The sequence below is a fragment of the Lissotriton helveticus genome, chromosome 2_2, assembly GCF_964261635.1.
Source record: "Lissotriton helveticus chromosome 2_2, aLisHel1.1, whole genome shotgun sequence".
Lineage (NCBI taxonomy): Eukaryota > Metazoa > Chordata > Amphibia > Caudata > Salamandridae > Lissotriton > Lissotriton helveticus.
In genome coordinates this window covers 422,279,656-422,300,779 of record NC_136060.1, presented here as the reverse complement: position 1 = coordinate 422,300,779, position 21,124 = coordinate 422,279,656, and the positions used below count along the sequence as shown (strand labels likewise).

Sequence of the window (21,124 nt, the reverse complement as noted above, 5' to 3'; positions counted from 1 at the left end):
GCCAAACACCTGGCAGAGCAACCTGTGACTCCATAGGGCATTTGTTATACAAATTGTCCCCTACATTTTGGAAAGGGAAAATGGGCTATGGGATTAGATCAAGTCATCTGCAGAGCTCACAAGTCCCAATTCTATAATATCTACAGCTTAAACTTGCACTTGGGACGTATGGGATGTCCTGAAGGCCACCCCTGAGTTTAGCCCCTTAGATGCAAAACTTGGTGACATGAAAGCATTGCACATATAAAAGATTATAAATGTTAATGTACCAAGTCCCTTCGTCATGAATCTCCATATGCTACACTCAGACATCCATCCTTCTGAGTTTGGTAGGCTGAGTACCATAAATTTGGTAAAAATAACATTATTTATAGTCCCTAGAAATGAAGTGTAGCACGAAATTCTATATAAAAAGTAATTATTCTTCATCATATAAAATCATTATGATCTTGAGTGTTTAGAGTGCATGCCTTCATCTAAACTGGCTCTATTTTAGGTCAGACTGTTGATCAATTTTCCTCTTGTAGACCAATATGAGCTCTGATTATGCCTTTCTTTTCTGGTAAATGGCTTCTATTTTATCTCTTAGCATTAGCTCCCAGTCATCTTCTCTCTCCAGTGGGATGGATCTTGTCTCCATGTTTTCAAGTGCTTTGATCTCTGGGGGGACTTCCGGGGTCAGCTTGGCCCTCCGCACCACATCCTGAAATTTGGCTGCTGAGGCCGGTGCTAGGCAGCACCTGGGACTGGAAGAGAAGGAAACAGAAGAATCAGTCAGCAAATGCCCTTAAATAGCAATTAAAGAATAGTTACTTCCCTGGGCACCTGCTGATCCCCCAAGCTATTTAACACTATCTACTGGTGTAAATGTTTCCACCTTGTTGCCAGGACTAAAATTGTACAGCAGCTTTTAACACACTGAAATCAGAGATCCAGGTATACATGATCCCTTTACCTACATACGTAAATAGACACGCAAAGGTGGCAAGCTGGCAAACCACTGGGAGACTTATTCACACATGCCACAATTATCCCCTTGGCCAGCCACACCACGGGTTATTGTCACCAGCAGCATTGAAGTCAAATACAACACAGGCATGTGGCACTCAATGAACGTGAGCAGCCGGCAACAGTAATGATCAAACCTTCTACTGCACATACGAAACTGTGTGACCCAAGCCTTACTGTCTGCCATGACCGACCACTCATTGAGAGCCAGCACAAGGCTCGGCAGCTGCAGGCCACAAATTTTCCATCTCCTGATCAGGTAGTAAATGTCAGTTGTCCAGACAGTCGACAACTAGAACCTTGATAGATCTTTAGTCTTGGTGTGGCTCGACCGATGGCAGTGTTCCACCCTAAAATCCATTCCCAGTAGGGAGATGGACCACCTCAACAGTTTGGGATTTTCACTCCTCATTTGTTAGAGGCCTGAAGAGACTGGGCTGGGCCACCCCCCTAAGTCGCCTATACCAGGTGAGGCAGACCAATTACTATAAACAATGGTGAAACGTAACAGCAACAATGTGAATCAAGTCCCTGATAGACCGTTAGTTCTTCAACCATCCTTGGAAAGTATGTTAGAAAACGCTTTTAATATGGTAACTAACGAAATTGCGTACACCGAGAGAAGAATGTCAATGGGTCTTGCTGGTACACAACCTGAGCCAGCTTTGGCAAATTCCAGTATTGCCCCGCCACTTTCACCTGTGGTTATAGTTGTGAAACCATCCTTACCTGATAATTTATTGGATCCTTTGCCAGGGGGCAGTAGCCCCAATATTATAATCGACTCTCCATCAGACCCAGTTGTGCATACTGTTACTGCTCCCCCGACCTCAAGTAATAAATCCGGAGGTGAGAAAAGGAAAAGAGGTGTCTCCAAATTAACAGTTAATAAGAGGAAGCAACCTCCTCGTAATAAGAGCCAACCCACTCCACAGAGTATGTGGTCCAAAGGAAATAAAGATGTAACAGGGGGTGGCGCCGCTTCGAATGAGTCCACACTTCACGACAAAGTGGTTCTTGCTGCACCCCCAACAAGTCCTGTAATTGATGGCCACATCTCTGCTTGCACACAGACTGAGTCACTATTCGACAGCATCAGTCAACCAAAGTCTAATGGGAATCTTATCGAGACTTTTGTAGATACTATTTTTAAACAGATAGAAAGTCAAATGATCAAGCAATTTAATTCTATTTTTAACAGATTGGACAGGTTGGAAAATCTTGTAAAAAAGGAAGACACAAAAAGGAAGGGGTTGATTAGTTTAGACTTGTTGAGGGGAGATCGCTTACTCAAGGAAGTAGAGTCTGCCTGTAAGGCCAATATGGGTGAAGGGCCAAAGACTCCCAGGTGCAGTATACCAACACCTATTGCTGCACCTTGGAGTAACATTGCTGGTAAAACCCCAACTGCCACGAAACCACAACACACCCCGGCCGTGGCAGCCCGGTCTTCCAGCACACCCAGTACAGTTAGTGGCAAGCGAAAGGGTGTCCCAAATCCAGATATCCCCAAATCAGGGGCATTGACTATCACAGCTACTGCCCCTGACAAGGGGCCCGCTGTGATAACAAGGCCCATAAAATCTCAGGGTCCCGCCCTGCATCTTCCACCTGATGCTTGCCCATACGTCTTGGTCTTAGCAGGCGTCCCATCGCTCAAAGAAGGCCAAGGCGAGTCATGGGTCCAGTTAAATAACAAATGTATAGATTGGCTATGCAAAAACAAAGGGGTAGGCCATGACATCTCTAATGAAATTCTGTCAGCACGCCGAGTAAGTTGGGTTGGTCCTCTATTTAAGAACATTAACGGCGACTGCATTGTAATTAATTTCCGGCACCCAGGCACAGCCGAATACATTCTTAACAATAATAACCACCCTGGACCATCAACTGTTATAACCTCACTTCCTTTGGCCTACTTCTATAAGCCCCCTCAGAGATCATTCAACCAAGCTTCACCACTTTTTCCCCTATTTAATAGATTTAGTGTTTTATCTGAACCGAATAGCTTTGAATGACCATTACCATCTACCATCCCTGACACAGCATCTAATGACCAGCCACATACAGTAGATTCCATAGTTGAACCGCCTATTTGCCGCAACGCAAGGGCGTCTAATGATTCAGGAGTATCCACATCACCTACTATAAGTTTAACATCTTCCCAGGACACCAACACTTCTACAACAACTGATGACTTGACCATCCTGAGCTGGAACATTGCTGGTCTCAAAGCTAAAACACAAATTAAGGAGTGGTCAGAGTGGGTTATCAATTTCGATGTCCTGATGTTCCAGGTGTATTAGTCCACTACTTCAGGAAGGGTACAGCTGTTACAATCAGATTGTACCCATCCCGACCACGGGACGCCCAAGTGGAGGACTATCTATTTGGACCAGGATTACGGCAGGAGTTAGAATTGAAACTTTACCTGTTAATGATAAGAACTTTCAGGCATTGATATACATTAGTAGGATAAAGCTATGTCTAATCAATTTTTATAACAATGATTTTACAACTCATCCCAAACGTTAATTTTATAAGACTGTTTAATTTTATTGATGAAATTGTTGACGGTCACAAATACGGTAATTTTGATGGCATTTGTATAGGGGGGATTTTAATGCTCACATTTACCCAAGAACCCCTAGCTTCAAAAGAGGAGCAGAACTGCTTGATCACTTAGCTACACGTGATTTAGTTAATACCATGGAGATGGAGGAGGAGCCAAGATGGCGATCGAGATGGCTGCGTAACCGCTCGGCTCCGTGAGCCTCCTCACCCCGCACATATATCCTGGCACCTATCCTGAGCTGCAACGGCATCTATGTGTAGGCGAAGAGTCACTTTCACTTAGCGCTTGCTCCTGAGGCTCCTGCTTGCTGCAGACCCGTTGGAGTGTCCCCGACTGTTTTGAGGCCTTCACGGAGCTGGGACCGGGGTCTCGAGTGTGGAGAGTGGCCAGCCGCGAATGCAACAACAGCGGCCTCTGGTGATGGTGAGGACTCGGCCGGTGGAGACTGAAGACCTGATTGCCGATGGCGACAGTGCCGACCCAGCCCAACTGGCGGAGAACCATGTGGGGAGTGTGATGCAGCTGGGTCGAGGGAGGTGCATGACTCTTAGCCCCCCGCTCCGGTGTCGTATCCGGGCCCATTACTGACTTTGCCCGGAGTCAGCGTGCTGCCCCCAGGGTGCGGCGGAGTTTTTAGCCTTCTGGTGACTCTCCGCTGAGAAACCTGCCTTGGCGTGTGAGATTCCCGCTGTGAATCCTGTTCCTCCCTGATGTGAGACCCGGTCCCGAGGTGAGGTGGAGAAGGTCGAGGCCGGAGCTGCAAAGATGGCGGAGAGCACCCTCTTGCACACACCTCACCCGGGCAGAGAAGCTGCTTTGCGAGAGAGTCCTGTGGCCTGGCGACACGAGAGAGAGCCCACACCCAGGGATGTTTTGGCTGCGTTAACAACTCTGCGTATGTCCTTGATCCGGGACGCCCGGGATCTGGGAAGGAGGATGGCCGCCATTGTTGTCCCACCGCTCCGCACGGGTAGTGATGAATCACAGGGAAGCGCCGATGTGCCTGCCTTTGCGTCAGTGATGGACGTTCCAGCTGCGCCTACGTTTGTCGAGACGCCGATAGACCTGGTCCGTGACATCGCTTTGGATTGTTCTGTTGCGTTTGGGAGTGACTCGTCGGGGCCTTTATCTGTACAGCGGCGGAAGAACCAACATCGATCCATGGTTTGGGTTGCCCCGGCGGCGCTTCCACATTTGTCGGATTGTGTGCCCTTTTTCTCCTGGCTGGTGAGACTGTGTTATGCCTGGGGCAGTCTCCGGCATCGGTACTGTCGCATACGGAGTTCCGCCATATGTACCTGTCTGGGTTCTGGGGGCTATGGTCCCGGGGAGTACTGGCGCTTCTCGGAGCGCCCGGTTCGGTAGAACCCGCCACATTGTACTCTAAGCCGTTTGCTGAATGGCCGTGTCTGTGTACTATTGATAGAGAAGGCCAGGGATGATGTCGTTTAAGATATGATGGGACATATTGTTGGCTGTCGGAGTTTTTAGAGGGACACTCCTCGGGGATGTTATCGCTTGACTTTGTGACTCTTGCTTACTGTGGCTCTTCTGACTATGCCTCTGATGTATATTGTTTGCGGTAGGTGGGGGGGGGGGCCAGGTGGTATTATCGTTGGCCCTTCTTCATAAATTTTCTTTTCCTTCCTTCTATATTTCGGGTCTCTTTTAGGGCGATAGGCACGCTGCTAGAGGGGGGGGGGGGCATAGCCTTCTGCAGGGGTGCAGAGTGGGGGATAGGGGGCAGAGAGTTGTTTATTTGTCCTTTCTTTGTCTCTATGGCCCTTTCCTTCTTTCCATTTTTCTTTTCTAGGTGCCGTCGTCTTCATGTTTCCTACAATCTGTTTTATTTTTCTGGGCTGGGGTGATGCTTTGACATGACGTGTATGTGTTGTTCACATTTATCCTGACTCGTATGCCTTGCCCATGTGTCCTTAAGTGTACTCGCACTTATTGCGGATTACTGTTTCATGTTGTTATTGTGGGATCACGTGTAACTGTCTGGCACTCCTTCTGTTATTCTTTCTGTTTTATATTTCTTTATTGTAAAATTAACCTTCTTAACTCCTGCTTATTACGCTGTACGCTTGCATGTGAGTCGTATCCTGTATACTTGCCTGACCCCGGCTTATGGACCGCCGTCTCCTTTTATATTGCTCTGCTTACCTTACGAATTGACTAGCGGCCGGCCGGGAAGGTTGTAGGCCCATGCTTGTATTACTGTGAAGTGAAAATAAAGGTTTTAAAAAAAAAAAAAATAATTTAAAAATACCATGGAGATGACAAATATCACTGGGACTGAAGAACCTGTAGCAACTTATGTAGGACGAGGATGTTCAACAACAATTGACTATGTATTCATATCCTCCTCCTTAGAAGAACTTCTATTAAAGGCTAAGGTCGTCAATGTCCCTTATAGTGATCACTATCCGATTTTTATTAGTTTTAAATCCATTAAGAGGCAGGGGAACAAGAGGTAAATAGGGGCCCAAAACTTAGGGGTATCCACAGATAAACTTAGGGTGGTTTGGCGGGGGTGGACAACAAGGGAGTCTTAACTTGTACTATTCAAAAGCAACCCCAATTAGTGTCAGTTTGTCCATCCACTGACAGTCCCGAACATGTGATTATCGAGGCCTTTACGGACCTCTGTAAGGCTATAAAAAAGGAGATCTCTAAACCAGCCCGAGCAACTAACCACATACTACCGAGGTGGTTTGACTCCTTATGTTCTAAAGCCAACCGGGAACTAAGGGCTGCCCTCACAGCAGTCCCAAGAGATCAGTCTGCTGTGAGGAGACTGAGGGCCAGTTATAAGCACACTCTTAAAATAAGATCTGAGGAGTTAGTAAGAGATCATTGGGACTCTCTCGTGCGTTTTGCTTCTTTGAGGGATGTCACTGGGTTCTGGTGCGAAGTTAAGAGTCTAAGATCACTAGGAACAGATATCACCCCCATAAATTGTAATATCTAAGGGGACGTGTGGGTAGACCATTTTTCGAAAATTTATGAGGCCCCATTTGACCCTATGGTCATCACCCCCCCGTCAATTACATTGAATATTACTCTAATGGAGGTGGACGATGCCATTTCAGAAAGTGCTGGGAACAAAGCCCCCGGGCCCGACGGTCTATCCATTGACCAAATCAAATCGGAACCTGACTTTTGGGCGCCATTACTGTGTAATATTTTTAACAACTTATCACATACTGCTCCTCCGGTAACCTGGTCAAACAGCACTATTGTGCCCATTTTTAAAAAAGGAAATAGATCGGACCCTGCCTGTTATCGTCCAATATCTTTAATAGATAACACCTTGAAGATTTTAGGCAGGGTCCTTTTTAACAGGATTAGAGTGTGGGCAGAAGATAATTTTATTTTACACCCATGCCAGCTTGGCTTCAGAAGCCATGTCGGCACTGTGGAGCAATGCCTAAACTTAAATCTATTGATGGCAAAATATACTATCGCAAAAAAATCCCCCCTTTATTTAGGTTTCATGGATTTAAGTTCTGCATTTGATTTTGTTAATCGTTCTCGTTTATGGTCAGTTCTGTTTTTGAAAAGTCTTTCCTAACAATAAAAGAAACTCTGGAGGGACCAAGACACCAACTACCCATGACCTCACATGTAGTCACTCTCGACAATACTGATACTACAACCAGAGATTCCAACCGAACCAATGACCATAACAGCCAAACTTCCAGCTCGGGAGACATAACTGAAAGGGAGATGGCAACCCCAGAGTACGAGCCAGAAAGGGAGATGGCAACCCCTGAGAAAGAGCCGGAAAGAACAGAGAGATCTTCCAATCTGACAAATGAAGAGCAGGTCCAGGCCCAAAGGATACAGCTGATGCCGCCACCAGTCAGTGCGAATCTACTTGAAGAGAATACCTCAGCTCCTAGCGAGTCACTAAATGACTCGATACCTCTCCCGAATTGCACACCAGAGTGGGAAAGATCACCACCCACAAATTCAAATTCAATACCTGCATTACTCAACACAAATAACACACTCGACATCCCAAACAGATTTGGAAGCGACAACCCACCCAAGGAAACAAAGGATAGAACTTTGAAAATGAGAACAGAACAACTACGGAGTAGAGCAAAATGCACAACCCGAAGTGGCAGGGCAATCCTCCCTAAGAAAACACCGCGAAGCCAGAAAGAAATTAAGAAGCTCCAGAAAATAGTAGGCAACCTGGCACAAGGCTCGATGATAATTTCGCAGGCATTCGAAAAAATGTGGGAGTTGACGGCAAGCACACACTCCAAGGTCTCTGATATCCAGAATCTAGTACTCGCCGCACAAAAAAGGAATGACGAGATGGCCCTGTCCCTAAGAAATAGGCCCAATAGGCCAGACAGGATAAACCCTTTGTCAAACAAAGAAACTCAGGCCTTACTCCGAACTTATGAACAACCGGCCCAGGAGAGGGAGGAGAGAATCAGAACAGTACCAATTGATTTCAATAGAACTTCCAGAAAGAATGACAGGAAAGCAAGTCACCTCAACCTACAACATATTCAGTTATCAGCATATGAATCCGAAAAAGGGAACATCCTTAACCCTGATAATCCCTTAAAATGCCTTCTACTCAATTGTCGTTCGGCATCCAAACATGCATCAGACATAGCAGCACTCATCATCAATAACGAAATCGACCTGGCAATCCTTACGGAAACGTGGCTAAAGGAATCATCCTCCCCGGCCATTGATCTCTTGGTACCACCTCAGTATAACATTATGAGATTAGATAGGCCAAGGAAAACAGGAGGAGGTATAGCATGTATTCATCGATCAGAGATAGAGGTCAACATGATTCAAGCCGACCCCATAGAATCTTGTGAATACCTCGGTCTGAATATAAGATCTTCAAATAAACAAAAATGCAATTTACATGCATTCTACCATCCACCAGGAGATAACACAAAGTTCTCAGAGCAACTAATAGAGATCATAACTGCCAACTCCAATCCGGATGCCAACAACATATTCCTGGGGGACTTTAATCTACACTGGGACGACGACAATGACAAACTGGTTAATTCGTTAAAAGAGTTCCTCGCCGAAATAAACCTCATACAAGCATGCACCCAACCTACCCACGTGCAAGGAGCGACCTTAGATTGGATCATCTCCAGAAACAAAGAGACATTGATCTGCGCCATAGATCCATGCGACTGGTCTGACCATAACGCCATAACATTTATGATTCCCACAGTGAAAAAAGGTAGAACCGTACAACCCCCCAAGTCCACAAAATTGATCAGAGAAATAAAAGAGGCGAACATTGAGCTATTGGTTGAGAGCTGCGAGAGAGACTTAAAGCCACCTAACAGCATGCAGGATGTAAATGAGCTGACTGAGCACTACATAACCTCAATAGGAAATATCGTCAATGACACCATGCCTCTAAGAATGAAAAAAGTTACCGACAAGCCAAAGAATCCGTGGTTTAGTGGATCACTGAATGAGGACAGGCGCAAACTGAGAACAGCCGAAAGAAAATGGAGACAACACCCTTCCTCACCTGAGCTGAAAGCCCTCAGAAAAATCAGAAACGATTATAACAAAAAGGTAATCAATTCCAAAAAAGAATTTATAAGAGCAGAACTAGACAATGCCAAAAATAGACCACGAAAACTCTTCGAGATACTAAAACAGCAATCAGATAAACTAGCCAAATCAACCCAAGAAAACTCAAAAACTCCCTTAAGCTGTGAGGAATTCTCTACATTCTTCTGCGAGAAAACAAAATCACTAGAGGCAGAGCTCTCTAACGCTGCGGTTATCCTCCCGACCCAAACTCTGCCGAGGAGCGAGGCCGATGTGACAACAGAGAGTATTAAAACAAAGAATGAAGCAATCTGGGACACATTTGAATTATACGATCAGGTCAAAATCGCCAAAACACTGTCAGAAATCAGACCAAACAACCACTATCAAGACCCTTTACCTGCAAAATGTGTAAGAGAAATCAGCCACATTGTGGTTCCAATATGGACCGAAATCATAAACGCTTCACTTACACAAGGGATCCTCCCTGACTGCCTAAAAACAGGACAAGTAGTGCCAATAATCAAAAAACCGACAGCGGACGCATCAGATCCGAATAACTATCGACCAGTAACCAACATCCCTTTACTGGCCAAACTAATTGAGAAATGCGTGCAGAGCCAACTGAAGCAACACATCACCAAGTTCTCCCTACTAGACGAATGCCAATCAGGGTTCAGAGCAGGGCACAGCACAGAAACAGCGATCCTGCATATCGTTGATGACGCGCTTCAAGCCCTAGACCAAAATCAAGCATGCCTATTGATTCTCCTAGACCTGTCATCTGCTTTTGACACGGTAAACCATGAAACACTACTCTCCAGGCTACAGGACAGGATGGGATTGGCCGGTAATGTGCTGAGATGGTTCAATTCGTTCTTAAGCAACAGAACCCAACGATTCCGGGTTAACCAAGCAATTTCAACCCCTTGTCCTAATGCAATTGGGGTCCCGCAAGGCTCAACTCTATCCCCAGATCTATTCAACTTGTATGTCGAACCTCTTACTGACATTCTTCGGAAATCAACGATATCCTACCACATGTATGCTGACGACACGCAAATATACTTAAAGATCGCCTCCCTTGATGACATAGATCTAATGAATAAGACACTAAAGATGGCTATGCAATGGTTAACGACGAACCATCTGAAATTAAATGCCCAGAAAACAGAATTCATGCTAATTGCACCTCCAAGGAGCCACCCGGAAGTAAAGGAATGGACCAAATTGGTGACTGCGCTTAACTGCACACCAACCCTCGTCAACTCAGCTAAATCATTGGGAATCATATTAGATGAGAACCTCGACATGAAAGCCCACATCAATTCAATGGCGAAAAGTGCCCGCTTCCATCTGAGCTACCTAAGAAAATTAAAACCATTCATCTCAAAAGCAGACTTAAAATTGGCTATACAGTCCCTAGTCATATCCAGGATCGAATATGGTTGCTCTACATTAACTGGTCTACCTAAAACATCTACAGCACCGCTAAAAGCCTGTCTCAATGCTGCGGCAAGACTTATCACTGGATCGAGGAAATTTGATCATATATCTCCTCACCTGAAAGCACTAAACTGGCTACCTTATGAGGCCAGAATTCAAATGAAGACAGCATGTATCACTCACAAAGCGATGCACTATAACACGCCAGGATACCTAAGCAAGAAAATAAAGCTATCGGGAGGAAACAGACCAACGAGAAGCGCCAAGGAGCTGCTGTTGAGGCCGGCCTTTTTTCGAAAGAAAAAGACATATGATCGAGCATTCACTAGAGCTGCCCCCAGAGTTTGGCACTCACTCCCTCCTAGCATTAGGAAGATCCAAAATATCGCAACATTCAAACGGGAATTGAAAAGCCATATGATGAGTAAATACTTGGCATAGGGAAGCCGACGGATCGCCAGTATGAACTACTACATCAGCTGAAGAGTCCCTCTTCATGAATACTATCTTTATCAAGAAACTGACTCCACTCACTAGCCTCGGCTGTACCCTTATCAATACCACAGTCCTGTGTGAACCAATTGCTGGTCTCTGAGCCAAACTATATAACCTCTACCTCACCTTAGCTACTGATATGGATGGTGCTTTAAGCTAAGCCTCTCTCACCTTTATTACTAATTGCACATGTGTTTGGTATATACTTATTTATTTAGGCATCCGTTATAGCCACAACCTCTTCTACCTTATATCTGTTGGTTGTTAGAATGGATATATGACTGTCAATGCGTAACCCACCTCGATGTAATGTGATGTAGTGTGCGGAGATGGTTTAAGCCATTCCTATGCAATAGAACTCAACGAGTCCAAGTTACTAAGCAATCTCAACCCCTTGTCCTCATGCAATCGGGGTCTCGCAAGGCCCACCTTATCTACTGATATGGACCATGTTATGAACCAGGCCTTTCTCACCTTTTACTACAAATTGCACATATGTTTGTAATAGGTTTATTTAGGCACCCCTTATAGCCACTGCGCCTTTTACCTTATATCTGTGTGTTTTTAGAATCTGATATTGGACTGTTAATGTGTAACCTACCTCGATGTTAAGCGCTCTGATACCCACGGGTCTTGTTCGCGCTATACAAAACTCTATAATAAAATAAAATAAATAAATTCTGTTAAATTATGGTTTAGATGAATCTTTAGTTTATTTCTTGGCCCATCTGCACAGTGATTTGAGGGCCCGCGTTCGTTTTAATACCTCTGGCGAAGTCTCTAGTGACATTTCTATTGGCAGGGGGGTCAAACAGGGCTGTGTTCTGGCTCCCATGCTTTTTATTTTGTATATAAATGAACTAAGCAGTTCCGTGTGTAAATTAACAACTGATGTCCCGCAAATCAGTGGCAAACCACTTCCCACCCTCCTTTACGCAGATGATGCGGTCCTTATGGCCCGCACACCGAATGCCCTGCGAATTTTAATTTCCGGCTTTGTTTCGTACATGGCAGACCTTGGCCTCTGCACAAATGTTAACAAATCATTTATAATGTGCTGTGGCCCAAAAAAACATAAGATCAACCAAATTTTGATAGGGAATCATGTTTTAAAATGCACAAGCACTTTCCCATACTTAGGCCTGCTGTTCGCTGACTTTGGCTCATGGCAACCCCATAAATTCTGTAACCTCACTTCGACAACCTCTACATGCTGAGGCCATTATATCATTGTTGCAAATTTATAAGACTCAATGCTTACCTACAGGAACCTATGGTGCCGAGGTGTGGGGCCATACGAACTGCACCAATATACAGACGATGGAGAATAGGTTCTGTAGAAAGACCTTGGGGGGGGTTATTTCTGCCTCGACTTTTGTGTGCCACCGAGAACTGAGCCTTAAGTATACAGAGGACTTTATAAAATCTAGACCCGCCCTGTTCTGGCTGAAAATATGGACGAACCCATCTGCGTCACTGACCCGCGACATCATCATGGATTGTCTAAAAAGTGAACGGGCCAGTTATATACCATGGCTCGGGCGGTGGAAAAAAGTCTAGTGAGTGTGGAGCAGGGCCACTTATTTACATCTCCCCACACAATAGATCGTACACACAAGAACTTGGTAAAAAATGCCCTGTATAATCTCTATAACAACGAAAGGGAAACGAAAGAGCTTGTAAGACCTGCCACTATAAGGTACATAACCATCCTGGTATCTAGTGACAGGCCTTATGACCTACCCCAGGGCTACCTGTGTAGAAAGATGAGCAAATGGAACAGGAGCTTGTTGTTTCAGTTTAGGACCGGGAGCATCAAAGATCTATTATGCTTTCCAATGGGTTTTAACAGAAATGTAGAAAACTTAAACTGCCCATGTAACCGTGGCGGGAAACAAAGCCTTTTACATTTTATGCTTTTTTGTGGTTTTTATGAAAAATATACTAAACATTTTTTAATGCCATATTTCCGCAAGACAGCCCAGTTGGATTTTAACCTAGCCCTTGGTGATCTACTGAGGCTGGGCACTGACGAGGTGATTTTCAGAGTCAGTTGTTTTCTTAAAAATGCTGTTCGCTCAAGAGTGTCGTTGAATATGGCGTGAAAAGTTTTTGTTTCACCACTGCCTAGTTTGCACATTGCTTATTTGCACAAACATCTGCTTTTTGCCCTTTGCACATATCACTGACATTTCTGCAGTGTTTTTTAATCCTTGTATATACTATTGTGTGCCTTAAAATTACTGTTGTATCCATCTATGCAAATTATTTATACCTTTTAACATATATTATTATGAAATATGTGATTTTATTATGTGCTTTTTTGATTGTGATATTATATGTTGTGGATGATGATGTGAATGTATGTACTTTTATGGATGTTTCCCAAATCCGAATAAAGATCTTTGACTTGACTTGACTCATTCACACATGCCACATTTACCCCCTTGGCCAGCCACACCAGGGGTTATTGTCACCAGCAGCATTGAAGCCAAATACAACACAGGCATGTGGCACTCAATGAACGTGAGCAGCCGGCAACAGTAATGATCAAACCTTCTACTGCACATACGAAACTGTGTGACCCAAGCCTTACTGTCTGCCATGGCCGACCACTCATTGAGAGCCAGCACAAGGCTCGGCAGCTGCAGGCCACAAATTTCCCATCTCCTGATCAGGTAGTAAATGTCAGTTGTCCAGACAGTCGACTACTAGAACCTGGATAGATCATTAGCCTTGGTTGGGCTCGACCAATGGCAGTGTTCCACCGTAAAATCCATACCTTGTAGGGAGATGGACCACCCCAACAGTTTGGGATTTTCACCCCTCATTTATTTGAGCCATCTGAAGGACCTGTGGTCTGTCAGAACCCGGAAGTGAGTCCCAAACAGGTATGGTCTCAGCTTCTTCAGTGCTCAGCCCACAGTAAAGGCCTCCTTTTCAATCACATTCCACCTCTGCTCCCAGGAAAGTGACCTCCAGCTAATGAAGGCTACAGGTTGGTCTAGGCCTTCCTCATTTAACTGTTTAATACAGCCCCTATGCCATGCTATTAAGCATCTGTCTGCACTATGAGAAGTCAGGAGCCTTGAGTAGGAGTGCTGTACACATGGCTTCCTTGAGCTTATCAAAGGTTTTCCCATCGGCCTCTATCCATATCACCTTTCTGGGCTGACCCTGTTGACCAACATCGGAAAGGTGGCAGGAGCATTCTTTAAGCCAAACAGCATCACTCTAAATTTGAAGTGGCCCTCTGGGGTCTAGAAGTGAGCCCAATGTAGTCCACCTACATTCTGGAGTGGTGCCCAGTGGGGCAGTCTTGGGTACCAGAATTAGAGGAATGCATCCAGGAGACCTCCTTGATACTGGCCTTACCGTGTCTGACAACCTGTAAATATTATTCACAGGCGGACTGTCTCCAGTGTCCACTGGCCACTGCAACTGAAGTCACTGACCTCACAGAGATGGACTTGGGGGTTGCGAGTGACATGTTCCACCAAGACCAGGATGAACCTGTTGCCTAAAGCTATTTTGGGATCCAAGGGGACAACAATGTTGATGCCCACAGTCTCAAAGGGTGTGCCAACAACAGGTAATGTGGGAAGAGGAGCCTTTTCCATGATTTCCCCCTGGTCTGACAGGTGGGACAGCACCTACAGAATGCATCTGAGGCTGTCTTCAACCAGGGCCAATAGAAGTGGGCAGCATGCCTTGCAAAGGTCTTGTCTTGTCCCATATGTCCTGCCAGGGGGATATCATGAGCCAACCCCAGTCGGAAGGTCCCGTAACCCTGGGGGACAGCCAGTACACAGGCTGCCCCTGGTATAGGAACCTTAAGCTCACTTTATAGGAAGTTATTCTCCCAACAGATAAGGTGATCTCCAGAGGCAGTTCGGGCTGGACTGTTCCCATGAGGCACAGGGTCAGACTGATTTGCATATAGCCATGTCTGAACTGGGGTGGCAGAGTGGGCTAAAGAACGGTGATGGGTCAAACCCAGATCTTTTGACTGGGTGTGAGTGTTTGATTGGTTCAGATGCTCCGTCCATCACCACCCCCTTTTGTACCGATCTCCAGAGGTATCACCTGTTGCCTAGGCATCAGCTTGCTGCTTGAAGTCCTCTAGAGTGGGGCACTCTTTATGCGCTTGGCAAAATTCCTACCAAGTGAGTTCACCCTCAACTTCCCATACAGCAAACTCAAGGATAGCAATGCCCTCAGTTGGCTCAGGAGCATCCTCAGGTGCCCCGTCAACCTGGTCTACATGGCAGCCGTTGTTCCAGGCATCCTTGACTCCCTTCCCGGGCAGCCATGAACCTTGTGGTCATACAGACCCATTCAGGCAACCCCAGCATCTCCAAGTGTGACCTGAGCTCTACTTCCTTCCAGATAGTGTGCTACAGTTAGTTGCCCAACAGACAGGCTTAGCAGGGCTCACAGCTACTTTTAGAAAACCTGAGACCTCACCTCCCACTCAAAGGGAACAAGAGCCGCAGGTAGATGACTCTCACGGTTGTCTGCGACTATGACTTGGTGTAATGTGGTAGGAAGGACCTGCTCTGAGGACACCAGCTGACCGCTTACAGTCCTAATGCTGGCTCCTGTGCCCATCAGAGCCTCCACTAGTTGCCCATGGATGGTGACCAACTGCCTGTACTTAGAACTATTGGCAGGCATATGGACTTTTGGCACCATCTCCTTATCCCCCCAGGGACACTAGAGTCACCATTGTCTGCTCCCCAAAGCTAACTGGGACCACCTCCTCCCTGAGGTAACGGGTTTTTAGGAACCCGCTGGCGTCAGGGGACAACACCCGAAGACCTCGGAGTTCTCCCTTGTTCCGGACCACAGAAACACGGAGTCTTCTAGTCGCAGTCAAAGATCAAGGTTTATTGGTAGCTACCAAGTAACACGTGTCCCAGAAGTACACCACACGGGGAGTAGGTTCTTGGGAGACTGTTCGTTTTTACAGAACCAGCCTTCTCCTTATATACAAGATACATGGCTTCAAGCAAGAATTCTTGAGTTTATGGTATGGCAATATACATATTTCTACAATAATACAAAGAGCGAAGTCATGTAAGCAAGCCCATATTTTAGATGTCCAGTCAGTTGATAGATTACCCAGTTAGGCCTGGAACTCCCATCAGATATCGATGAAACTCAATAAAGAAAGGTACAACCCAGTCATAAAACTGGCTATAAACAAGGAACGTGGACAGGTGCATGTTTGCAGAAAGCATGGTCTGTATGTAGTGAATGGTTCGTGGAATGTTATGCATAGATGCTATCGCATTCGGCCACTGGGCGAGGAGCTGCCTAAACAGGTTTGGCCGAATACAGGGGAGTCAGTTGGGACAGGTCAGGGGAAAGTCACGAAAGGTGGACGTGTCTATTTGGATCAAGCTCGACCTTTAATTGACTTATCATGAGGGCAAGATGCAAGATGGATGCCGTTCACAAAATGGAGTTTAAGGGATGGGATGGAAACTGTGATTTAGGGGTGTTGGCAACCCTCGATTGTAACGCAACTACATAGGAATGATGTCCTAATCATTATCGGTTCGTAGACACCAAAATCGTCTCGGTACGTTGAGATTTTGTGACACGGGTACTGGACCTCGATATCGGAAGAACAACAATGTTGATGCCCACAGTCTCAAAGGGTGTGCCAACAACAGGTAATGTGGTAAGAGGAGCCTTGAGCTTTTTCCATGATTTCCCCCATGTCTGACAGGTGGGACAGGACCTACAGAATGCATCTGAGGCTGTCTTCAACCAGGGCCAATAGAAGTGAGCAGCATGCCTTGCAAAGGTCTTGTCTTGTCCCATATGTCCTGCCAGCGGGATATCATGAGCCAACCCCAATCGGAAGGTCCCATAACACTGGGGGACCGCCAGCACATGGGCTGCCCCTGGTATAGGAACCTTAAGCTCGCTTTATAGGAAGTTATTCTCCCAACAGATAAGGTGATCTCCAGAGGTATCACCTGTTGCCTAGGCATCAGCTTGTTGCTTCAAGCCCTCTAGAGTGGGGCACTCTTTGTGCTCTTGGCAAAATTCCTACCAAGTGGGTCGACCCTCAACTTGCCATTCAGCAAACTCAGGATAGCAATGTCCTCAGTTGGCTCAGGAGCATCCTCAGGTGCCCCGTCAACCTGGTCTTCATGGCAGCTACTAGGGCCGTTGTTCCAGGCATCCTTGACTCCCTTCCCGGGCAGCCATAAACCTTGTGGTCATACAGACCCATTCAGGCAACCCCAGCATCACCAAGTGTGACCTGTGCTCTACTTCCTTCCAGATAGTGTGCTCCAGTTAGTTGCCTAACAGACAATCTATATGTTTGGAAGGGCTCACAGGTACTTTTACAAAACCTGAGACCTCACCTCCCACTCAAAGGGAACAAGAGCCGCAGGTAGGTGACTCACGGTTGTCTGCGACTATGACTTGCGACCTGCTCGGAGTACATCAGCTGACAGCTTACAGTCCTAATGCTGGCTCCTGTGTCCGACAGAGCCTCCACTAGTTGCCCATTGATGGTGACCAACTGGCTGTACTTAGAACTATTGGCAGGCATATGGACTTTTGGCACCATCTCCTTATCCCCCCAGGGACACTAGAATCACCATTGTCTGCTCCCCAAAGCTAACTGGGACCACCTCCTCCCCAAGCGCTACACTGGCCAACCCTGGTGTCTATCCCCGGTGGGGGGGCTGTGCCCTCATGGGACATCTGGAGTTGCCCTTATAACGCTCATATTTGTAACACTCCACTCCACTACATTGGGAGATAGACATCCCTAACTGTTTGTCAAATAATCCTTTTTTCATGGGTTCAGACCGGGACTGGTTACCACTGTTCCCTTGGGAACTATTTTGGGATATTTTTTAGAACTCCTTACTTTTAATTTGTTTTTCCCCCTCCCTCTTTCATATGGTGGGACCCCTGACCTTACTTTTGGGAGTTCTCCCAAAGCCTTTTTGGACACTCTGGTGCTGACCCAGAGGTCTACCTCTTCTGCAAGCTTCCTGGGGTCAGTCAGCATGCTGTCCACTAGGTGCTGGTACAGCTCTGTAGAGCAGGTATTGAGCATGCAATCCTTGAGAAATATGCTGTACAGCCCGTTACAATCATTAACTTTGCTGCCCTCACCCAGCCATTCAGTGCCTTGTTAGAGTACTCCAGGAAATCCACTCAAGACCGGTTGGGGAGTTTGTGGATCCCCCTGAACCTATGGCGATACTTTTCAGGGGTCCGCCCCATTTGACTAGAAGGATGGCTTGCATGGGGGTCTACCTGGTTTGGTCCTCTACTTCTAGTGTAAGAAGTATGTCCCTCCCCTCTGGAGGCATATGCTTCCCTTTACCATCCCCCTCCAGTGCTCCTTTGGGATCTCATCCCTCACCACATAACTGGGTAAAAATTCTTTGGGGATCCAGACCTTCTTATTTCCTTCAGACACTGAGGAAAGGCTGCCACTGTTGCTTGAATCTGCTTGTTTTGTCCTCAGTTCCAGCTCGTTAAGGCTCCTTTCATGAACCAAATACTCAAAAGCAAGTTTCTAGTTGAAACTCCCTCTCTGCCTTCCTGTACGCCAGCTCCTCTGGGAACAGGCCATGCGATGATACACCGCTTCCTGCTCTGGCAGGAAGTTCCAATTCAGGGGACAAATCCCCCCGCCTCCCCTTGAGATTGCATGTCAGGTTGATGTCCAGATTCTGATTATCTATATCATCATCCTGCTCCTCTGTGGCGATCATCAGCTGGTGGAACTCTGTCCAGGCCCTCAGAGATTTCTGGTGCCATTCTTCATCTGTAGTCCCCTTTCCCTGCAGAACTGTTTAAGCTCAGCCAAGGTGTAACTATCCAGTTTGACCAGCTCAAACTCCATTACTGCAGGTATGGTTTCAGACAGTCCAGTGGTAGAAATGAGAGCAGATTTGGAAGAACAAAAAGAAGACAATCAGGGAGCATTTAAAGCCTGAAATGGTCTTGAGATGATTGAAGTGGGGCGGTACAGTGACACAAATATAACTGTATGGCATGGCTCAAACACAAGTCCATATCCTCACCGCTGAACTCCAGTGTAAGACATTGGGTTATTGGTTGACTGGGGTGATCAATGATCCATCACACACCCAGGGTGATGTGCCAGTTCCAAGGTGCTCCGAGGCTGTGATGCAAAGTCTGTTATCGTGGCTGCCGTCCACGAGAGATACAAGGCCCTGTGCCAAGGAGGCACCGCACAACAGAGGTTATGATGAGGCAACGAGTTGTGATGCGATGCAGGTCTTTGTGACGTTTCTGATCCTGACAGCAGCTGCGATGCATTGGTTCTATTTGGGTTTGAGCCACGCAGCAGAGGGGATTTGTTGGTTCCATTGGAGGCTGGCTAGCACCTTAGGCCAATACCAAGGGTCAAGAACTGAGGTGGCACCATCTGGCAGGGTAGACTCACAGATGGCAGAGTCCAGATGCAGGGTTGTTTGACACCTGTTGTGTCCCTGAGGCTACAGATCAAGAGGCCAGCCAACTAGCCCTTGAAGTCGCTCTCGGATTCTGGATTCAAGAGATGGAGGTTCAGTACTTCTCACCCAGACAATAAGGCAGCAGGGCAGCAATCCAGCACATTGGCAGTCCTTTCAGCAGCACAACAGTCCTTCTTCCTGGCAGAGTATCCACAGGTCCCAAACTGTATTGAATAGTTTGTATCTGAGGTCCAGTATTTATATCTAGTCTTTGAAGTGGGGGAAACAGTTCTAGAGGTTTCCCTTTGAAGTCACCAGGCATCTTGCCTTCCCTGTCCTGGTCCCAGACTAACTACAGGGGGTATGCAGGCCTTTATGTGGAGGAAGGGCACAGTCTGTTCAAGTGTAAGTAGGGCTGGGCCTAGATCCGCCCTCCTATCCTGCCAGTGATTGCCCATGCAGGCACACTTAAGCCCTCTATTGTGTGTGGCTGTCTAGGAGGAATACACAACGTCCAGCTGTCAGTTACATCCAGTCATGTGACCAAAGACAGGTTACAGACACTAAATGGCTAATGCAGGAAAATGCCATCTTTCTAAAAGTTGTTTTAAATACCCGTGGATGGACCCTGATGCTTCAGTAAGGCTAGGCCACCTTACATATATTCCCAACTACAATTGCCAGTACTGATAACTCTTTTAGACACTTGTTGTTTCTGTACACTCTTTTTAATATCAGTAAATATTCATTTTTTTCATTTTTACAGCATGTTTTGAAAACTAGTCAGATACAGGGACATGTTGAAGACAAACATAAATGCACAATTCAAACAGAAACTATTATTTTGATACCCACCAACATACATATACACAAACTAAACATAAAACATATTGATTCTTTTTAACAGTCAATAATTTAGAATGTGTTTAATTGAATTGGAAAAACCTTGACAGTTCTACCTTATTATAGCCCAACCAGGAAGGCAGATGTGTTAATATTCTTAAGACACCTGTCAACTTCTTACATCAATGGGCTACGTAACCTTGCAAAGCCATGATCCTACGCACAGGGAGTCTACTCAATCAATGTATTCCATTCCCCTGCTCTTAAAGTCTTATTTCATTGCTTGCATGATTGCGTTGTTGTCGTCAATGCGTTTCGAACCCGTACTGGTATTTGAGGGTTCTCTTCAGGACACAGAACTAATATGAACTCAAGTTCATCAACTAAGGGCATGCTGCTACGACCTCTTCACTTATTCGATATACGAATCTTTAGTTGATTGTCATAGTGCAGTTTTCTCTGTTCCAAACCACCAGTCAATGGCCTATGTATTCTTCGGCAAGTTAAAGCTTGGTTCCTTTGCTTGTCTGTCTGCCCGCTCTGAATCAAACAAGAGATTTAATTTAAAATCCGACTTCACCATAAGTTAGGTTTTTTCATTACAATTCCAAAGAAACCAAACATGAACTTATCAACTGTTCCCGTTTGGAAATTACAACTTATTAAATGTAATAAGGCAACTCCAATATTACCCTTTGGGAGAGGTAGGCCTTGCAGTATTGAA

General features: G+C 46.0%; 1 protein-coding gene across 1 annotated transcript in view; it reads right to left on the bottom strand.

The window, feature by feature from the left end:
* Positions 1–403: 403 nt before the first annotated feature.
* The window catches only part of THNSL2 (threonine synthase like 2), a 159,564-nt gene continuing 138,843 nt past the window's right edge, over positions 404–21,124 (bottom strand). Inside the window, exon 9 of the mRNA XM_078678687.1 lies at positions 404–746. Within this exon, the coding sequence (XP_078534813.1) occupies positions 545–746 (202 nt within the window). The 3' untranslated portion in view covers positions 404–544. The remainder of the gene's footprint in view (positions 747–21,124) is intronic.